Below are 23,710 nucleotides of genomic sequence, written 5' to 3'. Positions count from 1 at the left end.
AAGAATGTTGACATGCTATTATTGTAAAAAAAAAAAAAAAAAAGATCCATCCATCCATCTTCTTCCACTTATCTGAGGTCGGGTCGCGGGGGCAGCAGCCTAAGCAGGGAAACTCAGACTTCCCTCTCCCCGGCTACTTCGTCCAGCTCCTCCCGGCAGTCCTGAGACGTTCCAGGCCAGCTGAGAGACATAGTCTCTCCTTGTCCTGGGTCTTCTCCGAGGCCTCCTATCAGGCGTGTCCTGATAACACCCCCAGGGAGGCGTCTGGGAGGCATCCTGTCCAGATGCCCGATCCACCTCACCTGGCTCCTCTCAGTGCGGAGGAGCAGCGACTCCGAGTCTCTCCTTGATGACAGTGCTTCTCATAGACCCAGGCACCCTAGGTGGCTTTTTAATAAATGGGACAAAACTCATTCCGGCCACTTGTACCCCAAATCTTTTCATTTCGGTCACTACCAAAAGCTCATAACCATAGGTGAGGGTAGGAACGTAGATCAACCGGTAAATTGAGAGCTTTGCCTTTTGGCTCAGCTCCCCCTTCACCACAACGGGCCGATGCAGAGTCCGCATCACTGCAGATGCCACACCAATCCGCCTGTTCCATCCTTCCCTCACTTGTGAACAAGATCCCAAGGTACTTAAACTCCTCCATCCCTGACCCGGAGATGGCACCCTTTTCCGGGCAAGAACCATGGACTCAGACTTGGAGGTGCTGATTCTCATCCCAGCCGCTTCACACTCGGCTGAAAAACGATCCAGTGAGAATTGAAGATCCTCCTCTATAGAACCCCAAAATAGACCTTACCAGGAAGGAACACACCCTCCGGTCCCCGTTCTTAAAAAGGAGACCACCACCCCGGTCTGCCAATACAGAGGCACCACCACCAATCTCCATGCGATGCTGCAGAGTTGTGTCAACCAAGACCCTCCCACAGCATCCAGGGCCTTAAGGAACTTTTGGCTGTTCTCATCCATTTGACCACCTGAGCAACCTCAGACCCAGATATAGGAGAATCCAACCTAGAGTCCCCAGGCACTGCTTCCTGACTGGAAGACATGTCTGTGGGATTGAGGAGGTCTTGGAAGTATTCCTTCCACCGGTCTACAACATCTTGAGTTGAGGTCAGCAGCACACCATCCCTACCATATACGGTGTTGACTGTGCACTGCTTCCCCCTCTCGAGATGGCGGACCAGAATCTCCTTTAAGCCGTCCAGAAGTCGTTCTCCATGGCTTCTCTGCAGTCCTCCCATGTCCGAGTTTTTGCCAAGTCGCTGTAGACCTGTCAGCTGCCTGAAAGGGCCTGAAAGGCCCGATAGGACTCTTTCTTCAGTTTAATGGTATCTCTCACAGCTGGTGAGGGTTTTGGGATTGCTGCCACGACAGGCACAGACCACCTTATGGCGACGGCTCTGATCAGCCGCCTCGACAATGGAGGCACGGAATATGGCCCACTCGGACTCAATGTCCGCCGTCTCCCTTGGAGCATGGTCAAAGCTCTCCCGGAGGTGGGAGTTGAAACGCCTTCTGACAGGGGACTCTGCCAAAAAAAGATGTATTGTAAAAGAAGGTGCTTGTACATACCCAGAAACCTGCAACTTAAAGGAAAACTGCACTTCTTTTGGAATTTTGCCCATCATCCACAATCCTTATGTGAGACATGAACACATACTGTATGTCTTTCTCTTTTCTGTGCTTTCTAGAGATATAAAAACAGATAGAAGAGACAGCTCATTACTGCACTCATGGGACTTACTTATTCCGTCTATAAAGTCACAATGCTCCATAATGTGACATGTTCACCAATATACAGTGACATTGTTAGTAATATTATTCACATTGTTATGCCGTTCAAACTACGTTACTGGCGCATTGACACTTAGCCATACCACACCGAGTAGGTATTAGCCGGCTAGCGACGAGCCACTGACTCGCTCACACCGCCTGAGACCACTACCAAAAGGTAAGGCTACATATTTAATATGCCGCCAGTGCTGTTGTTTTTATTTTTGAGTTTAAGTTAACGCTAGGTGGATGTGAAATCAATGCGTCGAGGAAGGAAGTTCTGGTAATGAACAAAATACGCAAAATACTGTAAGTATCACATGTTATCATGAATGTACCTGTTACTACATGGTCGCAGCATGTATATAAAACCATAAAACGTTGTTGGAGGTTTTTAAAGGTGTTTTAATAGCAGCCTTTGTAGGCGACATAGGTGGACCCATTACGTGCAGTAAAACAGACAGCTCGAACTGTTTCTTTATCTGTTTTTATATTGTTTTTATATCGTTAGAACGCACAGAAAATAGAAAGACATAAGTGTTCATGTCTCGCATAAGGATTCTGGATGATGGGCAAAATTCCAAAAAAAGTCCAGTTTTCCTTTAACTTTACTCCCCAGAGTTTTATGTACTTTGAATCACTTTGTCACCATGAATATGTTTTTCCACTTGTTTCGTGATGTGTGTGGGAGTACATAAATTACGTTTTTATGTCAGAGCAGAGTGTCGTGAGCAGTAACACAACACTTGGCAGGGACACAATGGGACTGGGCTGTCTTTTCACACATATCACTGAAGTCATGCCGTTGACAGCACTCATCCTCGGTGATGTTTGGATGGAGTGAAACATCTGGGGACCATCTTTAACACCTGGCTACATTTGGACAATAGAAATAGAGTCTTGTTCACAGGGAAGTTATTTGTATTTTATTGTATTTTCACTGTCAGGTATTTGTAGTTTGCAGTATTGTAAATTTTACATACTATAAAAGCCCAGTTACATGACCTGTCTATAATGCATTGCTGCATTGTTTGCATAACAGCAACATCTGCAGGTTGCTTTGCAATATGACAAAACAACATTCTGTGCAGCTGAAACTCCCTCTGGATCCTTTTGGGAACACTATTTGATTATGCATCAGGCCAAAGGAAATAATTTATGACAGAGTAACAGTGGAGTGTTGAGCCTGTAGGTCTTAAAAAGTACATTTTTAACTTCGAGTAGAGAACACCATTGATGAATATTCTGTTTTTGTCTTCTATATTACATGGTATGGTATTGCATTGATTATGGCATGTTATAATTGAAATATAGTGACATCTTAACATATGTAGTTGGGTATTTCAATAGCAAATTATGATAATGATATTGTAGGTATAAAAAGCCTTCCAAGGTCAAGAGTTGAAACTTAGTCATCTCTATGAACTCTGTGTGGTTTCTTTTGTATTGCAACAATGGTTTTGGTGTGTGCGTGCGTGCGTGTGTGTGTGTGTGTGTGTGTGTGTGTGTGATCTAACACATGCATTGCAGACTTCCTCTAATACAAAGCTTTAGGCCAGCGGGGAAAGGAAATGAGCAACGTGGCCTGCTATATATAAAAAGTGGATCAAGTCTGGAGAAAATTGAATTGTGTATATAGCAATGCACCCATTCAACTCTTCTTCTCTCAGCTAAACTGGAGCAGCAGCAGGAGGAGGAGGAGGAGGAAATCATCAAAATTTAATAAGAGGACACTTCACTTCATGTTGTTGGCCACAAAAAATTCCAAAAAGAAGAATACATTATACAATTGTGTGACTGCTGTGTTTGGCCATTTATACTTTATAAGATTTAGAAATTGACTATTTTCATGCAGAGTAAATGCAATCTGTGGCAAGTCTTTTCAGCGTGGCTGATTATAGGTTTCGAGCAGTGGGGCAGTCTTCAATGCTGGCCTGCTGCAAAGGTCATGTTTGATCTGTCAACTAAGATAAGCCCAGAAGAGGTGGACCCAAACATGATGTCGCCAGGGAAACATCTAAACGTGATGTCACTGAGAGATCACGATACGTGGCCAGCAGTGCCTGCTTTATGTGTAAATAATTAGAGAGCCACTTAGCTTACCACTTAGCTAGAATACATGCCAGGACAACTACAGTACTCTCTTCCAGAGCGATTGGCAGTGGTAGTGGTTCACATAGCTGACGGCGGATCAATTCCCACAGTCGCCTTGTGATTGACTGGAGACCAGTCCAAGTCGACTGGGATATATGCGCCAGCCCCTTCCCGTGACCAGAGAATAAAAAAATGATCTTCCAACCGCGATGCACAAAACTGCGCAGAAAACAAATTTTCCATTTGTAAAGCTTCACAAGTGGATCAACAGAATTATTTGTCCTACTCATGTCACATGTTGGCGCTGCCCCTAGTCTCGAGGCACAATCAGTGGGTTGCAGTTTTTTGTGCTCCTACACAACAAAACAAGCCACACTCACTTATAACACACACTATGTTTCCATAGCAACATGGGCAGAGAACCTTACCAGCAAACAGAAAAACAGCACGGAGAGTTGATAAGAACAGAAAGTCTACTGTACTATTACACTAATCCCCTTTTTGCGCAGGTAATTGTTTCCAGACCTGACCCTGATAAGTGAATTGCAGCGAAATAGGATTCCTTGTTTATAAATGTAATATTTTCGTAGTTACAGCATAGAAAACCTGTTTACGACCTTCTTAATATGGTTTAGTCCTCTAGACATAAAATAACACCACTATAGTCACCACCATTAAGACATAAATAAGACTCGTGCTTGTGTGTGTTGCTATAAATGTGTACCAGAGCGAGGAGAGGGCGGACAGGAAGTGATGGCGGAGTTTCAGAGTTGAATTTTAGCTTGGCATGAGTTACGACTGCAACAATAACCAGTGTTTTCATTAGGAATTTTTAATAGGGGTTATTGTGCCTGTTGTGAGATAATTCAACCCTGCATTAAAAGCCTGTTGTTCGAGCGATCAAGTCTGTTTCATGTGTGTCTCACCGAACATTACAGTAACATTATTGACACTTAGTGACCAAAGTAGAATATTACATATCATGTACAACTTTGAATGCGTCTTTTGTTTGTCTTATATTTGTACTTCAGCGAATGTAGCCATTTTTATGCTTGAAAATGCTTAATTTAGGCAAAAATACATAACATTTCCTTAAAGGAAAATTGCACTTTTTGGGGGAATTTTGCCCATCATCCACAATACTTATGTGAGACATGAACACATGTCTTTCTTTTTTCTGTGTGTTCTAAAGATATAAAACAGATTAAAAGAGCTCACTTCTGCACGTAATGGGACACGCCTACAAAGACCACTATTAAAACACCTCCAAAGGTATGCTGGAGCCTATCCCAGCTGACTTTGGGCGAGAGGCCGGGTACACCCTGGACTGGTCGCCAGCCAAACGCAGGGCACTCACTACGCCAAAAACAATGTTAAAAATAATAACAATAACAATGTCGCTGTAGCTTACTTAATATGCATATCACATTATATGTAAATGGAGTGGCGTTGGAGATTGTTGGATTTTTTTTCAGAAGGCTTTATATTTATAGGCAGAATAAGTGTTTCCCATTACGTGCATTCATAGCTGCGTGAAAGACATATGTGTTCGTGTCACACATAAGGATTGTGGATGATGGGCAAAATCATTTTTTAAATTAGCAGTTTTCCTGTAAATATGCGTATGTTTTGACTAATAGGCAGTATTCAACCAGAAAACAGCATGATTTATTAAGATATTTTCTTGAAACCGCAAAATTTGAAGTGTGGCAAGGGACAATTGTCACCACAGTGCCATCTGCTGCATCTGCAGCAAGTAGGTCTAAATTGTATTACTGTAAGCTGTCATAACAATAGGCGTTGCTTATTTCTCTGGAGAGAGTGTGTTATGTGTGTCTGCATGCTTTGTCTCCTTATTAGCACTATTAATGTTGTTTTCATTCATGGAGAGCTCTCTTTATTTAACATTTCTTACACTTGTGTGGATTTTCTCAAAGTACTTGGTGTTCTTCTCACAGTCCTAAAGCATTTATGTTTTATTGAATGGTTAGACGGATCGTTTGCAGAAACAATGTGGCTCATGTTACTGGAAAATAGTCCAGTATTGGTCATCAGTACTTATAGAGCTCATAGGGTGGGAGTGGGGGGGTAACTTTATGTCTTTGAAGAGTGGCAGGCTGCTGTGTTGGCACGGCCTGAACGGGGCCGTCCTCTTGCTGTGTGAGCCAAGTGGTGTCAGTCTGTCACAAGTCTTGCAGCATATTTCACACCCTCCTGTTGTAAAAGTATTGTCACTCAGATTTATTTAAATTTCGTCAGCTTTTCTGATCACAAAATGAGCTGGGGACAGTCTGGCTTGCAGACATCAAGACGACTCAAAACCATCATTTCCACTTCCCCACCATCCCCCGTCTTTTTTTTGTCCCCTTCAGTCAGCATGTCTGCGGTCAGAAGCCTTCAGCCTGTGGCTCAGACACCCTGCTATGCACAGCTGCCATTAATGAGCAAACCCTCACTCTATATTATTACTGTATTATTACTGTCCTTTTGATCTCACATTAGTATTTTTGTCCCAGTATTTTACATTATTACTGGAGCCACCCCAAACAGTACAAGATTTATTTATAAAAGTTTAAGAGCTGCCCTACATTTGTCATATAAATCACAAAACTGGCAGATTAATCTAATAGAGCGATTTGACATGACAGATGGCTTCTTTCACACCTCTATATCAAACTACAAAGGCCCTCCCTAAATGGAGGAGGAGGTTTGCGCCATCATCTATCGTCTGCTGACAACAATGTCCTAACATTTCTCCCTCAAAGATTGTCTCATTCAATGGGAAGAGTGGCCACTAACGAGTTGTTTTCCACCAGGCAGAGTAGCGACTTATTTTTATGCAGGATGGTCGTTCACCAGCCACCCTTGGCCACAATAACAGCAACCATCCTATTGTGACATAAATGGGAATATTCTCCACCTAAAATTTTAGAACTGAAGAAGCCCTTTAGACATAAGGTGAAACGTCTTCAACAAACAAGACTCCAGTTGAGAATGAGTGAGAATCTACACAGACATACTATATAAAGCTAATTATGTGTTAATACTATATATCCATGGTATTTTGTCTCTGCAGTCAAGCGATGATGCGTGGCTTGTCAAAGTGGTTGCTTATAGTCAGCATCTCCACCAAAGCATGATGCCGCTCTCCAAAATGGACCCCAAACGGCAATACAACGACCTCCCAAATCCCACAAGACGACTTCCTTCCTGTTCCTCATCCTCTGGGTCATCAGGTACCACAGAGTTGCTTCTGAGAGGTCCAGCTCTGAAAAACCTTGTACACCAAAGTTCTAGCCTATATTCCCAAAGGAGCCCGGCAGTGATGGAACGGACTGATGGAACTAGCTCAGCGTACAACAGTCCTCGTATTCCAAAGAGAGAAACTCCCCGCTCCAAAGACACGTTGGACCTCCACACAGGCACTCTGACCCAACGGGCCCTTCGAGATCTTCAGCTAAGAAGAAACACCAACAAGAATTGGACCTTTGGGAAATATCGTCAGAGGAACGTTGACAATGCCGACAGCGCAGAAAAAGCAGTCTTGTCCCGGCAACAGTCTGGGAGAGGACATCTTTATACTAAAGGGCGCAACAGAAATGTGGTGTCTTTGGATGGAATCAGGGGCTTCCCACCAGAGGTGAGGATCATCTCCAATCAGGACCACAGTGCTTCCAGAATAAAGATTAGTGAGCCAGGAAGAGTAACCATGGCAGCTGTTGCTCCCTTCAGGTTCAGGTGAGGAATGGTTCAGGTCAGTTGTTTTGACCTGTGGTTTATCATATTTTTCTTTATTTGTTATTTATTTATTTTAGGTATAAGGCTCAGGAGGACCAAGAGGCCACGCTGGAGGACCTGAGTGACTGTTCCTCTGATTCCATGGAGGTCTGCTGTGATGATCTCGGTGAGTCCTCAAACATACATTATAAAACATTATGGTGTTTTTTGGACAAGTTGGAATACTCAGTAGTAGGCCAAGTGTGTGATAAGAGGGTAAAAACCTATGATTTGATGCTCTGTTTTCCACAGTATTTATAAAAGCCAAAGTTTCAAAGGCATTGCTGAAATTAACATTGAGATAAATAATTGTTAATTTTTTTAATCAATGCCTGAATAGTGACACATTAACCCCAAACTACCAACAAAAAATTATTCCCTAGCATTTAAATTTGTCTCCCTCTTGTGGCGTTTTGTCACAACAACATATAATATTGAAGAAAGGTTTTTCCAGAACAAGTTCAACGGGTTTCTTACACTACTTTCCAGCTGCGTTAAAAAGTCACATGATGCTGTGTTTTGTCACTGGGCTGTTGTGGGAGAACAACTGGCAGCCCATAATAAAAGCTTCATGCTACTGTGCAGGGCCTCCACCTGTTATGTGCATCACCATTTCCCCGAGTACTAACACACACTGAACGCTTCTCTCCACTCACTCATCTGTCAACGCTGCATAGTTCCTTGTCTCTTGAGGGCCTCTGAGATGTAGTTTTAAGTCCTTTTTTGTGCTGCAAATATGTCAAAATAAACTTGAATTTTTTTGCCAGTGAGAATAACACACAGCCATCAATGTGTACACTGTATTTCCCGGCCTCTGCATATTTTATGTTGAGAAACTTGAGTATCGGCATGCTCGGAACAGGGGAATCAAAGGTCGACATTTAGACATATGAAGGTAATTGTCAGCTCCTAGGGGGAATGGTTGCATGGTATTTAGGGATTGCTGTGATAAGCTGTGATGTAAAATTACAGTGCTCCCAAACAAACTGTAATTTCACGAATATGAAGAGATATTACAGAATGGCTTCAGACATTGCAAAACCCAACAGATAGGCTTCTTAATTAGCCTAATGATGGAGAAAGTCCTTTGGGAGATGCCAGACCAGACCTTTTAGTGCTTCTGAGAGGAGGCTGGACAGACACGGAGTTGAGTGCTTTAATGAGCAGATCAGCTTTCACATCATTTTCATGTATGGGCTTTCTTGTTTTTGTAATCAGGCAGACCGAAAGGACGCTTGAATTGGATTTTGGGCGATATAGTAACAGCATGTATCTTTGTGGGCTGTCGCCAGACTACAGCTATTAAAAAATAACGCATGTAAATAATGGTTGCATTCAGTTTAACTGTTCAACCGACAAGAGGAGGGACCGCACCTCGCCTGGACGTGGGATATGGGGCCTCATCCTGAAGCCAGGCCTGGTGGTCGAGCCTTCACCCGTGGGGCCTCGCCGGGCCCAGCCCGAACAAGCCACACGGGGTCTCCCCCCCGTAGACGCACCACCTGCGGGGGCAAGCATACGGGTCCGGTGCATTGTGCTTTGGGTGGCAGTCGAGGGCGGTCTTTTCCTTTTCCTGGTCTTTTCTGCCAAATCTGGTTCTTGGCACATGGAATGTCACTTCTCTGGTGGGGAAGGAGCCTGAACTTGTGGGACAGGTTGAGACTTTCCAACGAGATATAGTTGGACTCACCTCGACCCACAGTTTGGGTTCTGGAACCAAACTCCTCGAGAGGGGCTTGTTCTACTATGGAGTTGCTTCAGGGGAGAGGCGGTGAGCTGGCGTTGGCTCATTAATAGACCCCCGGCTCTGTGCCTCTGTGTTGGCGTCATCCCCGGCTAACGAGAGGGTCATTTCCCTACGCCTTCGGGCTGGGAAAGGGTCCTGACTGTCGTTTGTGCGTACGCGCCGAATGGCAGTTCAGAGTACCCAGCCTTCTTGGAGTCCATCAGAGGAGTGCTGGAGAGCACCCCAGCTGGTGACTCCGTCGTTTTACTGGGAGACTGCAATGCCCATGTGGGCAATGACAGTGTGACCTGGACGGGAGTGATTGGGAGGAACGGCCTCCCCGATCTGAACCCGTATGGTGTGATGTTGTTGGACTTCTGTGCGAACCACAGTCTGTTCATAACAAACACCACGTTTGACCATTAGGATGTCCACAAGTGCACTTGGCACCAGGACACCCTAGGCCGCAGGTCGATGGACTTTGTAGTCGTATCATCAGACCTGCTTCTGCATGTTCTGGACCCACGGGTGAAGAGAGGGGCTGAGCTGTCAACTATCACCACCTGGTGATGAGTTGGATTAGATGGCGGGTGAGGATGCCGGACAGACCTGGGAGACCCAAAAGTGCAGTGAAGGTGTGCTGGGAACGTTTGGCACGTTTGAGGGACTGTCTTGGTTGACACTTCTCTTCAACATTGCGTGGAAGTCGGGAACAGTACCTATGAATTAGCTGAACGGAGTGGTGGTCCCCATTTTCAAGAAGGGTGACCGGAGGGTGTGTTCCAACTATAGGGGGATCACACTCCTCAGCCTCTCTGGGAAAGTCTATTCCAGGGTGCTGCATAGAAGGGTACGACCGTTTGTGGAACCTCAGCTACAGGAGGTGCAATGCGGTTTTCGTCCTGGTCGCGGAACACTCGACCGGCTCTACACCCTTGCAATGGTACTGAAGGGTACTTGGGAGTTTGCCCAACCGGTCTACATGTGCTTTTTGGACTTGGAAAAGGCATTCGACCGTGTCCCTCGCTGTGTCTTGTGGGGGGTGCTCCGGGAGTGCGGGATTGGTGGCGCGCTACTACATGCCATTTGGTCCTTGTACAACTGAAGCAGGTACCTGGTTCGCTTTGCCAGCAGTAAGTCAAGCCAAGGCTACCCTTTGTCACCGATTCTGTTAAAAATTTTCATGGACAGAATTTCTAGGCGCAGCCAAGGCGTCGTGGGAGTCCAGTTCGGTGGCCTTAGGATCTTGTCTCTGCTATTTGCAGACGATGTGGTCCTGATGGCCTCATTGGGCTGTGATCTTCAGCGTTTACTGGGGAAGTTTGCATCTGAGTGTGAAGCTTCTAGGATGAGACTCAGCACCTCCAAATCCGAGGCCATGGTTCTCAGTAGCAAAAGGGTGGATTGCTCCCTCTGGGTTGGGAATGAGGTCCTGCTCCAGGTGGAGGAGTTCATGAGTGAGGGAAGGTTGGAGCATGAGGTCGATAGGCGGATTGGCGCAGCAAATGCAGTAATGCGGTCGCTGTACCGGACCATCGTGGTGAAGAGAGAGCCAGAAGGCAAAGCTCTCAATTTACCGGTCAATCTATGTTCCCACCCTCACCTATGGTCATGAGCTTTGGGTTGTTACCGAAAGAACGAGATCATGGATACAAGCAGCTGAAATGAGTTTCCTCCATAGGGTAGCTGGACTCACCCTAAACGATAGGGTGAGGAGCTCAGTCACCCGGGAGGAGCTCAAGGTAGAGCCACTGCTTCTTCACATAGAGAGGAGCCAGTTGAGGTGGCTCGGGCATCTAGTCCGGATGCCTCCTGGACGCCTCCCTGGTGATGTGTTCCGGGCATGCCCAGCCGGGAGAAGGCCTCGGGGCAGACCTAGGACACGCTGGAGGGATTATAAGTATACTGTATTCTGTCCCCGCGACCCGGATCCGGATAAGCGGAGGAAAATGGATGGATGGATGGATTTCAACTGTATTTGGCATGTAACCAAATTTTAAGTTAGGTGGGTAATCTTCCAAGCAAATACCTATTGATGTATTTGACTCATAGTTGTTCTGGTAATGGTAATGGTTTAATTTTACTTGAACATGCATACAAGTTACAGTGGAATACATATTCACAGTTCCACATGTCCAAAAGGAGTAGAAAGAAGCAAAACTTATTTAATTCCACCCCCCATCTGTTACACATCTTATGCAGTCCATTTATTCACTTCCTGTATTCCCCATGTGATTTTTCAATACATAGAAGAATGATAAGGTAATGTAACAATATGATGATGTAATTATTAAGATTTTTCACAATAAATATAATATTCATTATAATAAATAAATAATACATCGAGACAAGCATAACAAAACAAGTTCAAGACTCTTCTTCCTTGTGTTTTGCAAACATCAGCTGCTTGTATTGTTTCTTTAATTCGCTCATCTTGGTGCTTTTTTTGAGTCTTATCGCCACATTTGCCAATGCTTTTGTCCACTGAACTCAAGTCTCAGTTTTGTCTCTATCGTGTTCAAATTATTGCATGTTTGTAAGACTTTTGTAGTTTATAAAATGTTATCTTTTTCTTCAGTTCTTCAGGAGTCATAACTTGTTTTGATATTAGATTCAATGTCCTTCAAAAGACTGCTAATAGTTTCATTTGAACCAACATTATTGCCATCAAACTGTCTTGTTCAAACTTTGATGGTAGATACTGTATACTGTACTGATACTGATATACTGTGGGATATATTCTGGTTATCGACAGCCTTGAATTTCTACTAACAAAAAAAAAATTATAGCTGACCAATTTAATCTGATTTGAACAAAATGTGTAGAGTCAGATGCTGTAATGTCAAACCAAGTTTCATCCAGATCTGATTCTGACTCCACTTTTGGCCGAAACCAAATTCCAAAATCGCATATTTGGACCATACATCACATGTCATTGTGAAATCTCATGAGATATACTTCTGTATATGTAGGCTCTCATTGCATTTTGTTACCTTGGAACCAGAAAATCTCCATCTGGATGAAACTCTACCTCCTTTTAGCTAGTAAAATCCTTCATCATAGCGGTTGATAAATGTTTGAGCCGAGTTTACATATGTTTTCTGTAATTACAACACAACTTTAACAACTCTCGTGAACACAATACTTTTAAATACAACTTTCCCCCTGCGGGTGTCTGATGTAGAAGCCATGACGTTGTCATTACAGCACCGTCATGGCAGCTGAGCGGCCCCCTAAATATGACGCATCGCACAGCTGTGGAAGTGTCCATTCAGCCAAACGTGCTTGCTTGGGGACTGAATCAAAGCCAGATGTGAAAGAAGCTTCTCCACCCTAATTAGATCCATACGCTGTCATGGCTCACTTATGATGCAGACACACTTTTTTTTCATGATTCTTCCGATTGACTAATGTTGCTAATTTTAAGTAACAACACAACCAATTGTTGCATTGAAATCCGTAGCGGAACAAAGCTAGCGCATGGTAACTTCCTTCCTCGTGATAGAGGTCATTTATTCCAACAATACATTTGTGGAAAATTATCTTTGCAGGAATTAGTCACCCCAGTGATGACTTAAAGTCCCTTCCCCTCAAAAACAAACAAGCTATGAGTGAATCATGGGTGGAGATGCTCGTGACTTCCCAAGTTGTGATGGAGCAACTAAAGATTTGAAAATTTTCCCAGAAACTAATTGCCAGAACAAATGTAATGGTGCCTGACCGTCTTGTTAAGAAAAGAGGCAGTGGTGTGTATTGGGAGCCTGTTGTGAAGAAAACTCTGGATTTTGCAGCATATTCAAAGGGTTGTCAACAATGGTCTTAAACTCTAAAAACTCTTTTGTGTGTAGTGTTATATAATATTGTGTCTCATGACCTCCTAGAAAACCTTAGCAACAACACGTATACTTATTATTCTTGGCAGATATAGATTATATATATATCTCACGTGTTTGGGAGTGGGGTGGTAAATCTTGTGCAGGTTCACGGCCGAGACCAGGGATCTTGGTCTCGAAAAGGTTGGTGACCACTGACGTAGAGCCTCTTAAAGAGCTAACAGTGCAATCCAGTGCATATATATCTATATATGGTATTATGTAATATGAATTTATTCACCTAACTTAACCATTTTCTTGTAATTTTCTTTCTTCTTTTCAGTGTGGCCTCAGCACTTCTTCACACTATTTTTCTACTGTTTGTAACGTCCTGTAGACATTAGTAAGGAATGGTCCTGCACTGCATATGAGCTTTGGGCTGTGGTTTATGTGCAGTGAAGTCTGGTGCAGATGTAATGCAGGAAATGAGAGATGGGGGAGTTCCCATAATGCACTGAAAATCTCCTCAGCTGTGTGGAATATTTTCAATGCGGATTAGACTCAAATGTCAGCAAAGAGACACTGCAGAAAAAAAGGGACTGAATGCTGAATTCTGCACGTGTGTGTAATTATATGTTTTTATGTGTGGTTTTGGGTGTGTTAACTTACTTACACTGGCACATGTCACTAACTAAGGCTCTTAAACAGGAAACAGAAAAGTCGTTAAGAATGATTTCAACAGGTTTTACGAGGAATCATGTTTAGTGTGACAAGGTTATTGTTGTTGCTGTGTTATTCTTGCAATTGATATTATCGGGACGCTCAGACTGGATCCAGTTGCTCCATGTGTCTTTGTGTCTGTCTTTGTGGGAGCTTTGACAGTTGTTGTATGGTATGTGCTGTGTGTGTGATTGCAGGGGTGGCTTACCCATTCACCCACGGCATGACTTTTCATTTTGCTGACCATGCATTATTTCATCATTCTAACATTTGCATTAAGGCTTTGGAATACGAAAGCAATGCACGAATAAAGGACTCCAATACTTGGCAGGACCCAAACTGATTCAGGCCCAACTAGAATGGTGTCTAGTGAAGGCATTAAGACAGAAAGATTAAAACAGCAAAATCTGGTGTAGCAAAATTTGTGGTCAATACCACAACAATATATGTTTCCGAGACTGACAAAATTAGCACGTCCATATGACTGCGATTCATCAACTTCCGTACCTTGGGAGCTTTTGATCTCTACATTTTGACATACTAGCATTTCTAGGCATGCGGTTGTTAGCTGCTGCAGGGAGACAAGAAGATACTGACACTCTGCGCAAATACACCTAATATATATGGTAAATAAATAAAAAATGTATATTCAAATCATAGCAGAGCTCATAGCATAAAAGCCGCGAAGTAGCCAACTTCATTTTTTTTTATTATTATATATGTTTTAAGGCTGTAAGAGCCCTCACCATACACTTTATACACTTTTCTCAGACAGGCAATAACATTTTCTCACATTTCTCTCTTGTTTAAACACTCTCAAAAAAGTTCAAACCTTTGTTTGAATTTGAATGATCAATCTTAATGATCAACACAAGAAATATTAAGTCACTCACACAAATTTCACTCCTGTGCCTTTTCGTACTGGCGCCGTTCCGCTGTACTGTAGCGTTTTTGTATCCTTGTTAAATCATATTGCTGCAGTCGAACCGAAGATTCATTTGCAAGCTAGCAAGCGAGCATGCTAGCGATGACACAGGAGACATTGCAGGCCGCCATAAAGGAGATTGACAATGGTCTGCAGTCAATGACGACGCAGAAAACAATGAGTGGTGCAGACAGACGAGAGAGGGAAGAGATAGACACTCAACTTCCCACAATGCAATTCGTCTTAAAGGGCCAGGCTCGGCCTGTAACAGTTTATATGCTGTAATAAAAAAAAAGAAGCAGAAAGAAGAACAATGTACATATAAAAGGTAAGAACAGAAACATTTTTCAGTTAATACAAAAAGTAAATAAATGAGATTAAGAAGTACTTGAAAACAATTCACAACATTTTTTAACCAAAGTGAATTATTCTTTATTCTCTTCTCTTCTTGTTGTCCTCTTAATGAGCAACCTGTAGTAACATAAAATAAAACAAAGGAGTCAGTGCCTCACCAGCCATGGACTTCACTTCACGTCACTGTACTGGAGCATCCATAGCTGAGGCACGTGGCTAAAAAATAGAAATAGTACCTGCTTTGCTAAATTGTGTCCTCCTCCAGCACCGTTGAAATAGCCATGTCTGAGTCTCTCTCTCTTTTGACCTGAACAATGACTCACCTAATAATTGTGATTGAATATCAGATCATTGTTTTATTGTTGATTATTGTATTGTTGAATAGCTATTCTTAACTGACGCATCAGTATCAATAAGCTAACACTACTAACATCATAAATGATCCATCGTGTTGAAAGTAACAAACAGTGGAGATGACAGAGACGGCGGCAGGGGGAGAACAAAGACTTGAGAAGAGCTGGTAGAAAAACAGTAGGACTGGTGCTCATATTTTACAAAATGGTGATTTATTTTGTTTGCATTGCACATTACTAGCTGAGAGAGGTGAGAATGTGCAAATGCGGAGAAACCTGATGGAGAGGAGGGGGGTATGAGAGCGGAGGTAAGACAGGGAGGGAGGGAGGAGGCAGCAGAGGAGGAAGAGGAGGAGGAGGGGAGCGTTGCTGCGACTGCCGCCGCTGTCATTCTGCTGCTGCGCACTCCGGCGGCACGAGGGGTGCGCTCGGAGGGAGGAGTGTGTTGGGGGGGAAAAAAGGGGGAGGAAAAGAAGGACGTTAGGGAAGGGAGCGCCCGGGCAGCACTGCAACAGCTGCAGCAGGAGGAAAGAGAGAAAGAGGGAAGGAAGGAGGTTGGAGAATTGCTGCAAGAGCAAGCCTTTTTTTTCTATGCAGGATTTCTTTGTGCAAGAAAGAAGATCGGAGCAAGGAACCTCGTTTTCCCCCTGCCTGCTGATGCGCGTCTCTCCACTCTCATGCAGGAGGCATGCTTGGGAATAGCGTGAAAGGCAGGGAAGGAGATTTCAAGATGGATAGCTCAAAGGCGTATGGCCAAGCAGATGGCAAAGGACTCGGCATGGGAGCAAAGAGGGCCAAATCCGGGGTGCCCCAGAGCACCCAACGGGGTGAACTCAAGGTTTACCGTGCAGGTAGTTCTGAGGGTAGGCTTCCGGTGGCCTCCAGCCTCCGCAAGCAGAGATCCATGACTAACCTGGCTGTGCTCACTGATGCCGAAAAGAAGTTACACCTCTATGAGCCCAAGTGGTGCGATGACATGGCCAAGCCCGGGGTGGGTGGTCCGAGAAAGCCAGGCAAATCAGTAGGCAAGGTGGCAGGTGGCGGCGCCCCACTTTCTCGAAACCTGTCCAAATCGGAGCACTCCCTCTTCCAGGGAAAACCCAAGCCCTTTGCCCCTCTGGCTGCTCCATCCATCCCCGGCAAGCAAAGTCGGATACCGCGGGCTCCATTCGCAGAGGTGAAACCCCTCAGTAAGGCCCCCGAGGACAGCAGGTCAGATGATGAGATCCTCTCCAGCAAGGCCAAGGCCGCCGCCAAGAAACCAGGAGCCGGAGGGGAATCCGGTTCCAAGGGGCAAGGGGAAGAAGGAGGGGATAAACCCTTCCTGAAGGTGGACCCTGAGCTTGTGGTGACGGTGCTGGGAGACCTGGAGCAGCTGCTCTTCAGCCAGATGTTAGGTGAGTGCAGCAGGGTACCAATCAATAGGATGAGAGTACTTTGGCCATGGTAGTGTAGCTGATGTGGGATCGATTCCTGCATTTGACAGGTAACCAGTCCAGGATGTAGACCTTTTACCATCTTTTACCAGCTTCCCACTGACGCTGAATGAGATAAACTACGTTAAAAAATGGATCGGTGAATGGAAGAAAGGGCTTGATGCTGTAACACTGCCCCACTTTTGCAAGCTTCACTGATGCCTCAGTGGGAAGCACGCCCCCCTCCATGCCAACACACGGCACCTGCTTGCATGCTGCAGCCGCCCTTTGCATTTCCCCTTGACAAATACATCCACATCTCAGTCTACCTGAAGTCTGAATGTTTTCTAGCTAAACATGGCTGTGCTGCATTGTCCTTCCTCTGTCAGCACGCCTCCGAGGTTTGCTATAATTGTGTGAAATATGCTTGCTTCCAATCACAACATCGACAAGCTGATTTCATTGAGGAAACAAAAAAGACCTGAGAGCTCTGTGATGATGATTACCAGCAGACCGATCTCCTGTCAAAACCTCCTGCTTGCTGCACCATGCCACAATACACTCCACCCGCCGCGCCGTGTATCTCCCAAAAGCGAAGAAAAAAATTGGAACGACAGTGTGCCATATTGAATAGATTTTAGAGGCACAGACACACATTTAGCCTCCTCCCGGCTTCAATCATGTGTTAGGGCGCTGACAGATGGTTTGTGCAAATGGTGAGGAGATGGCGTTGCCTTCTCTGGAGCTATAGGTCACATTTATCAATAGGAGGGCATTGACCATGGGGTGGTGTGAAAGATTGTGATGATTCTGTCATTTTTTAATGCCAACGATCACAGGTCTTTATGCCAATTAAGGGTTTTACAATGATACAATATGGTTTTTGTTTCAGACAGGCTTAACAAATTACATTAAGGAACATTACATGGTTACATTTGCACAATTCAACATGTCCAAAAAGGAAGAAGCAGAAGCAGAGCTTATTTAAGACTACCCCTTCTCCATATCAATATCAATTATTGATAAGTCATTAACACCATATCTTTGACATGAACAATTAGAATGAGATCAAATACAAGAGATGGTAATGCTTTGCAACCACTAAATAAACATATTTTTGTTTTGTAAATGCAAACGTGTTCCGACAGTTCTTATATTGGATCTATTTTGTGCAGCTATACCTAATGTTGTCACCAGGCATGGTCAACAAGTACTGTAAATGAAATAATAACTTGTGCGATTTACTCCGGTGTCATTAGCGCATCATAATGAATACAACTGTGGTAATTAAATGTAATTATGCATGCTTCATTAATCTGTCTGGATGTCATCTATCAGTCATATTACTGGCACATAATGAAGAATACACAGTACATTAAATGTGAATATGGATGGTCCCAGTAATGGTCCCCGGGTTACGAACGAGTTCCCTTCCGACGACTGTGATGTACCGTAAATTCCAGTGTATAAGCCGCTACTTTTTTCTTAAACTTTGAACCCTGCGGCTTATACAGTGTTGTGGCTAATTTATGGCTAAATTGTAATCTCCTTCACTTCGGAATTACTACTAATTGTTTAAATAGTGTGCCGCTCGTGAGTCAGTGAGGAAATGATAGCTCTTTCTTTGGCACGAGCCCCACCAAGCTTGTCAACCCATTGAAAGTCAGTGGAGGTCAGTATATATACCATTATAACAACATAGGAGTTTGACTCACAGAGTTATCGTTCTTGTATATACAAATAGACAAACATGTCCCGATATGACATTAAAAAAAACAACATTTTCAAAGTTTTCCCATAAGACATTGCATCTGAGCAACGCATTCATTGGGGAGCAGCAATGACGTCAACTTCCCTCTTGTTGCTTTGGGCTCCGTGTCCTCTGGTTCCCTCTGGTGGACAAAAGCAGCATTGCAGCACCATTTTCTATGCTTTCTATGCTCTCCTCCAATGAAATGCATTATGGGAACATTTTAAAATGTTGTTTTTTTCATATCAAACAAGTATTTATACATGTTTCTATATTTCTGAGGTATAACGTTTTAATGTTAGTTGCTGTGTGATTAGTTTAATGTTGTTTTTAAGATGAAACCGAGAGTCAGACTGTCATATTGAGGTATGACCTCCTGCAAGTGAGTTTCTTCATAGCTCATGATTGGCTCCTGTCCAATAAAGAGCTGACAGGTCCTCACGGAGTGCGCCACAGTATGCCACTTTATGACGTGGACACGTGCGGCTTATATACCTGAACCATGTTGTAGTGCTTTACTTTACTGTTCTCTTTACTTGTCTTGCTTGCTTGCTGCTGTAACAAGTAAATTTCCCCGCTGTGGGATCAATAAAGTACATACAATACAATACAATACAATAAAAACAAATCTGTTTTTTCCTCTAAATTTGGTGGGTGCTATGGTAAGTTGAATGAACTTACTTGAATTACTTAAATTATACTTAAATTAACACCTAGGTCACTCACACTGTACAAAAAACAAAAGTAGGACATAGTACAAAAATATGAAATACAATAATTAAATGAAACCTCAATAAAAAAAAGAACTCCTTACCATTATCCTTGTCTTTCACACTGGAAGGCATTGCAGGGGAGGGAGAGACAGGCTTATTGGGAGGAGGAAGTCTCAATAATGAGACCACTACACTGCTTAATTATCACTGGTCATTTCATAGTAGAAGATCCGATCACATGTTCATATAATCTTTATCCTCGATGATGGTCGTGTTTGAGCCAGTGTTGGTTTCTCCGTTTCTTCACTCAGCATTTTATGATGTGTGATTCCACTTTCCTTTTCTTATGCGTGCAGCCACCAGAAGAGTCCGCCTCATGCTTGGGACACATCCATCCATCCATTTTCTGTGCCGCTTATCCTAATTAGGGTCACGGGGTATGCTGGAACCTATCCCAGCTGACTTCGGGCGTGAGGCGGGGTACTGGTCGCCAGCTAATCACCGGGCACATATAGACAAACAATCATTCACACTCGCATTCATACCTATGGACAATTTGCCAGTTAACCTAATTAACCTAACTTTCATGTTTTTGGAATGTGGGAGGAAACCGGAGTACCCGCAGAAAACCCACGCATATACCCACGTATGCACGGGGAGAATATGCAAACTCCACACAGAATTGCCCCACGGAGAACCGAACCCATGTCTTCCCGATCTCCTGACTGTGTGGCCAACATGCTAACCACTCAGCTGTATAACGCCGCCTCTGTATTCTTCCCTCATGCGCTCTTAACTAGTTATCTTTCTTTTTGTACAGTATTAATAATTTCTTGGAGTGTGTTTGTAAGGATGAAACATTGGAACACGGGACGCCATAAAACGAGGACCATTTCTAGTTTGTAAAAATAATTAGCAGCAGCTGGTAAAATAACTGAATCATTGTATTAAAATCTAAGCCTTAATTATCACAATTGTAATAATCTATTTGTGCCTATACAAAAGAATCAGCCCAAAATGGAGAGCAACCTTTTCAAAATATCTTATGCATCAAATCCAGGCACTCTGTCGGAATATTGACAGACAAACCAAATTGTTGAGCACTTTCTTCAATCATAAATTTCTCCCCTCCACACATGATCAGAGGAAGTGTCAGATTTTTTACAGAAGTAAATTTAAAGTGACAGACTCCCAGATATGAGGTCATTGGGATGACAGATTCATCAACATAGAATGGAGATGGTTAAATTGGTACAGGCATAAAAGCTAGACATGGCGGGGAGGGTGGGTTTTGACCTAACATTTCATCATAATGATATGTGATCAGTCATGCAGGCTCTTTGCAAATGTCGCAATAGCCCCGACTTATGTCGAGTGCTCGAGAAGGAGGAAGAGTCAGTGGAACTGCCTGCAAGCATGAAAGGGATCACAGCTTTTTGATTTTGTGACATTTGAAAGAAACTCTGCTTTTCTGTGCAGTTAGAAGGGCACGGTGTTTATTTTAGTCTGTGGCTACGTGAAAACACTACTGTAGTTTATGTATGACATGTTTATGGCGAATGTTGGGGCAGAACTCACTTTTATATACTGTATAGTGTCTCACTGCAGGGATTGTTCATGAGCAGGGAGCTCACAAATAGTCCCATTATTATATAGTCACGTGCTTAACTTGCTTGTACGCTTTCCAAAAAAAGTCTTGTGATAACATCTTATCTGTCAATGGCCAGTTAATCCAAGCAAGGTCAATGTTTTCTGATCAAAGAATAGTTGATTCTACTAGTGTTCACTTACAGTAAGTGGGTTGAATGGCTTAGCTGCTGATTAATGGCATTCCTTGCTACACGTGTCATTGCGCACTGCTTTCTATATACCGTACATTGGACACAAAAAGAAAGGCAACCACTTCTTATCTTCTACGATTTTTCTGCCTGAGCTGTTCCTGTTACTACTGCATCATTTATTTGTAAGACATTCTTGATTATCGACTGCTTTTGAATTCCACATATGTTTCTGTTTCTGGCAAGGATCTGTAAATGTCATTCCAGGTACCCCCTGAAAGCAATCACACAGCTTTGTAAAAATACAGTGTAATTTAAGTCAAAATGTATCCCACCATCTCAAACTATCTTTGCTCTTTTAACCAAGGACAATGGCTGTAATTTCACGACAGTGATTACAGATTATGCTTTCCTTTGCCCAGTCCACATGATTTTATGTTTGCACTTCGATTAAGTCAAATGAACAACAGAAAATTAGGAAATCAAAAGAATGAGAGGTGCCTTTCACATTAACAAGTTGTTTTTTTTTTTTTGGGCATTGCTCCGCAGACCCCGAGTCACAGAGGAAGCGCACGGTGCAGAATGTCCTTGACCTCCGCCAGAATTTGGAAGACACAATGTCAAGTCTGCGGGGCTCTCAGCTCAGCCACAGGTGCTCACAACAGCAACACATAGAAACACACATAGTAGAGTGCAGACATTCGACGAGTTAGAACAATTGTGGTCTGCATATAAACACAAAGGAAAAACTGTTGAAAAAATATATTTTGAAAGTGTGTCCATTAAGAAAAAAATTTATGAAGGAGCTCAAGGGGGTTATAAAATGAGTACATTTTCAGTTCAATTGAGAGCAGAAGATGGTGAGAAAAACAATCCTTTACAAAGATAATAATGCTCAGTTACAGTTGAGAGGTGTTGATTTAACAATATGTTTACTATTGTGGTGTCTTCTATCAATCGAGAGGCATTATTTAGAGGGTAAAAATAGGAGCATAACAGTAAGGCCACTATTTGTAAGACTGTCTGCCCCTTTCCAAACTAGAGCAGGTTCATTCAGTTGTTGCATTGATAAATTATCCAAGAAGAATGGGTAAAGATATATGCCCATGGTCGTAGCCATTGCAATATTTATGAATTTCTGCTTATAGTTATGTAATGAAGTGAAAAAAACAGGATGCTCCCATTCTTGTTGAGAGAACTTTTCAACCCCTGATCCACTTACTAGAGTCAGGAAGAAGTCATCGTGCCAAACAAATAAGCAAGTATCAAACAAAACTGAACACCTATTATCTTTGTAAAGTTTGAATTTTTTACACAGCTAATGATCATAGTCCAGTGGGTGAATGTCTCCTGTGTATGTCCGCAGCTGTTTGGAAAGCAGCAATGTGGGCTACGACAGTGACGAGACCAACGCTCGTAGCATGTCCAGCCTATCCAACCGCTCCTCGCCTCTGTCATGGCGCCATGGCCAATCCAGCCCTCGCCTCCAGGCGGGCGACGCCCCGTCCTCCACGGCAGGAGGATACCAGGGGGTCAAGACTGCCTCCCAGTATGCAGCCCAAACCATGCCGGCTCGCTGCTCGAGTCACCTCAGCAGCACGTCACGTATCGAGCTGCTAGATGGGCTTGAGGACGCCGACCTCAAGTCCGGCTACCTGAGCGACAGTGACCTGTTAGGAAAGAGCCTCCCGGATGACGAGGACAACCTCACCAATGGGTAAGTCTCTAAGGGTAAACACGGATGTAGGATATTCTGTTTCCATGGCGACACCTGTCCTTGTTTCCAGTGGTGACTGCAGAGACCCTTTTGCTGTTTATGGGACCTCCAACAACTTGAATGGCACTTATATCGCCACCAAGCCCAAACAAGCATCTTAATTATCATTGTATTCATATCGGACATGAGTTGCTAACACAACAACCCAGAAAACAGCAAAAAAAGAACATAAGGGGCAGTACACTTGCAGAACCGACCAGGAATGTGTTAGCTAATACAAAGTGACTCTTATTCTTAATGCCTCAATGTTCTAAGCGACATTTAAGCGACATTAAAACACCAAAATCTCAAAAAGGAAGCTTTCTTCTTGCCAACGTTCGGGGTTTTCTGCTCTGTCAATGTGCTTGGCAGACCAGCAGCTTTCATCAGCATTCGCTACAAAAACACTTTGTTCTTTATTGCCCTTCTTTGTCGAACATTCTTTTTGCTGACTGTGAGAGGAGTCTTTCTAGCGAGGACACACCAGGTTTTCCCTCAGTTACACAACAAGAACAATCTATTTGAAGATACAGTACATCAGCAGCTACTTTAGCAACGCAATGTTGTTTTTTTTATCATTCAGGATGCCAACAAATGGGTCCAGGTTATACAGAATGATTTAAGAGGGATGCAAAGGTCCTATTTTTACCTTTGCTGCTCCTGAGAAAGAAACCAGGACGCTTCTCTGGTGTGGTTTAGCAGATTTATTGTTGGGCATGTCGGGCCTCTGGAGTGTTTGGAACTAGTGGACT

General features: G+C 43.5%; 1 protein-coding gene across 7 annotated transcripts in view; it reads left to right on the top strand.

Moving 5' to 3' along the window:
* nav1b (neuron navigator 1b) overlaps positions 1-23,710 on the top strand; it is a 100,038-nt gene that overhangs the window by 33,129 nt on the left and 43,199 nt on the right. For 6 of the 7 annotated variants that reach the window (XM_054785511.1, XM_054785510.1, XM_054785509.1 and 3 more), the window contains exons 1-3: positions 16,013-16,943; positions 21,752-21,854; positions 22,569-22,919. In XM_054785511.1, coding sequence (XP_054641486.1) covers positions 16,235-16,943; positions 21,752-21,854; positions 22,569-22,919 — 1,163 coding nt within the window. In that variant the 5' untranslated portion in view covers positions 16,013-16,234. Of the gene's footprint in view, positions 1-6,955; positions 7,618-7,694; positions 7,784-16,012; positions 16,944-21,751; positions 21,855-22,568; positions 22,920-23,710 lie in introns of those variants that run through there. The other variant, XM_054785512.1, reaches the window with a different exon arrangement.

The sequence above is a fragment of the Dunckerocampus dactyliophorus genome, chromosome 8 (genome assembly GCF_027744805.1).
Source record: "Dunckerocampus dactyliophorus isolate RoL2022-P2 chromosome 8, RoL_Ddac_1.1, whole genome shotgun sequence".
In the NCBI taxonomy this organism is placed as follows: Eukaryota; Metazoa; Chordata; class Actinopteri; order Syngnathiformes; family Syngnathidae; genus Dunckerocampus; species Dunckerocampus dactyliophorus.
Note: the sequence above shows the minus strand (reverse complement) of the source record. Positions and strands in the feature narration are given on the sequence as shown.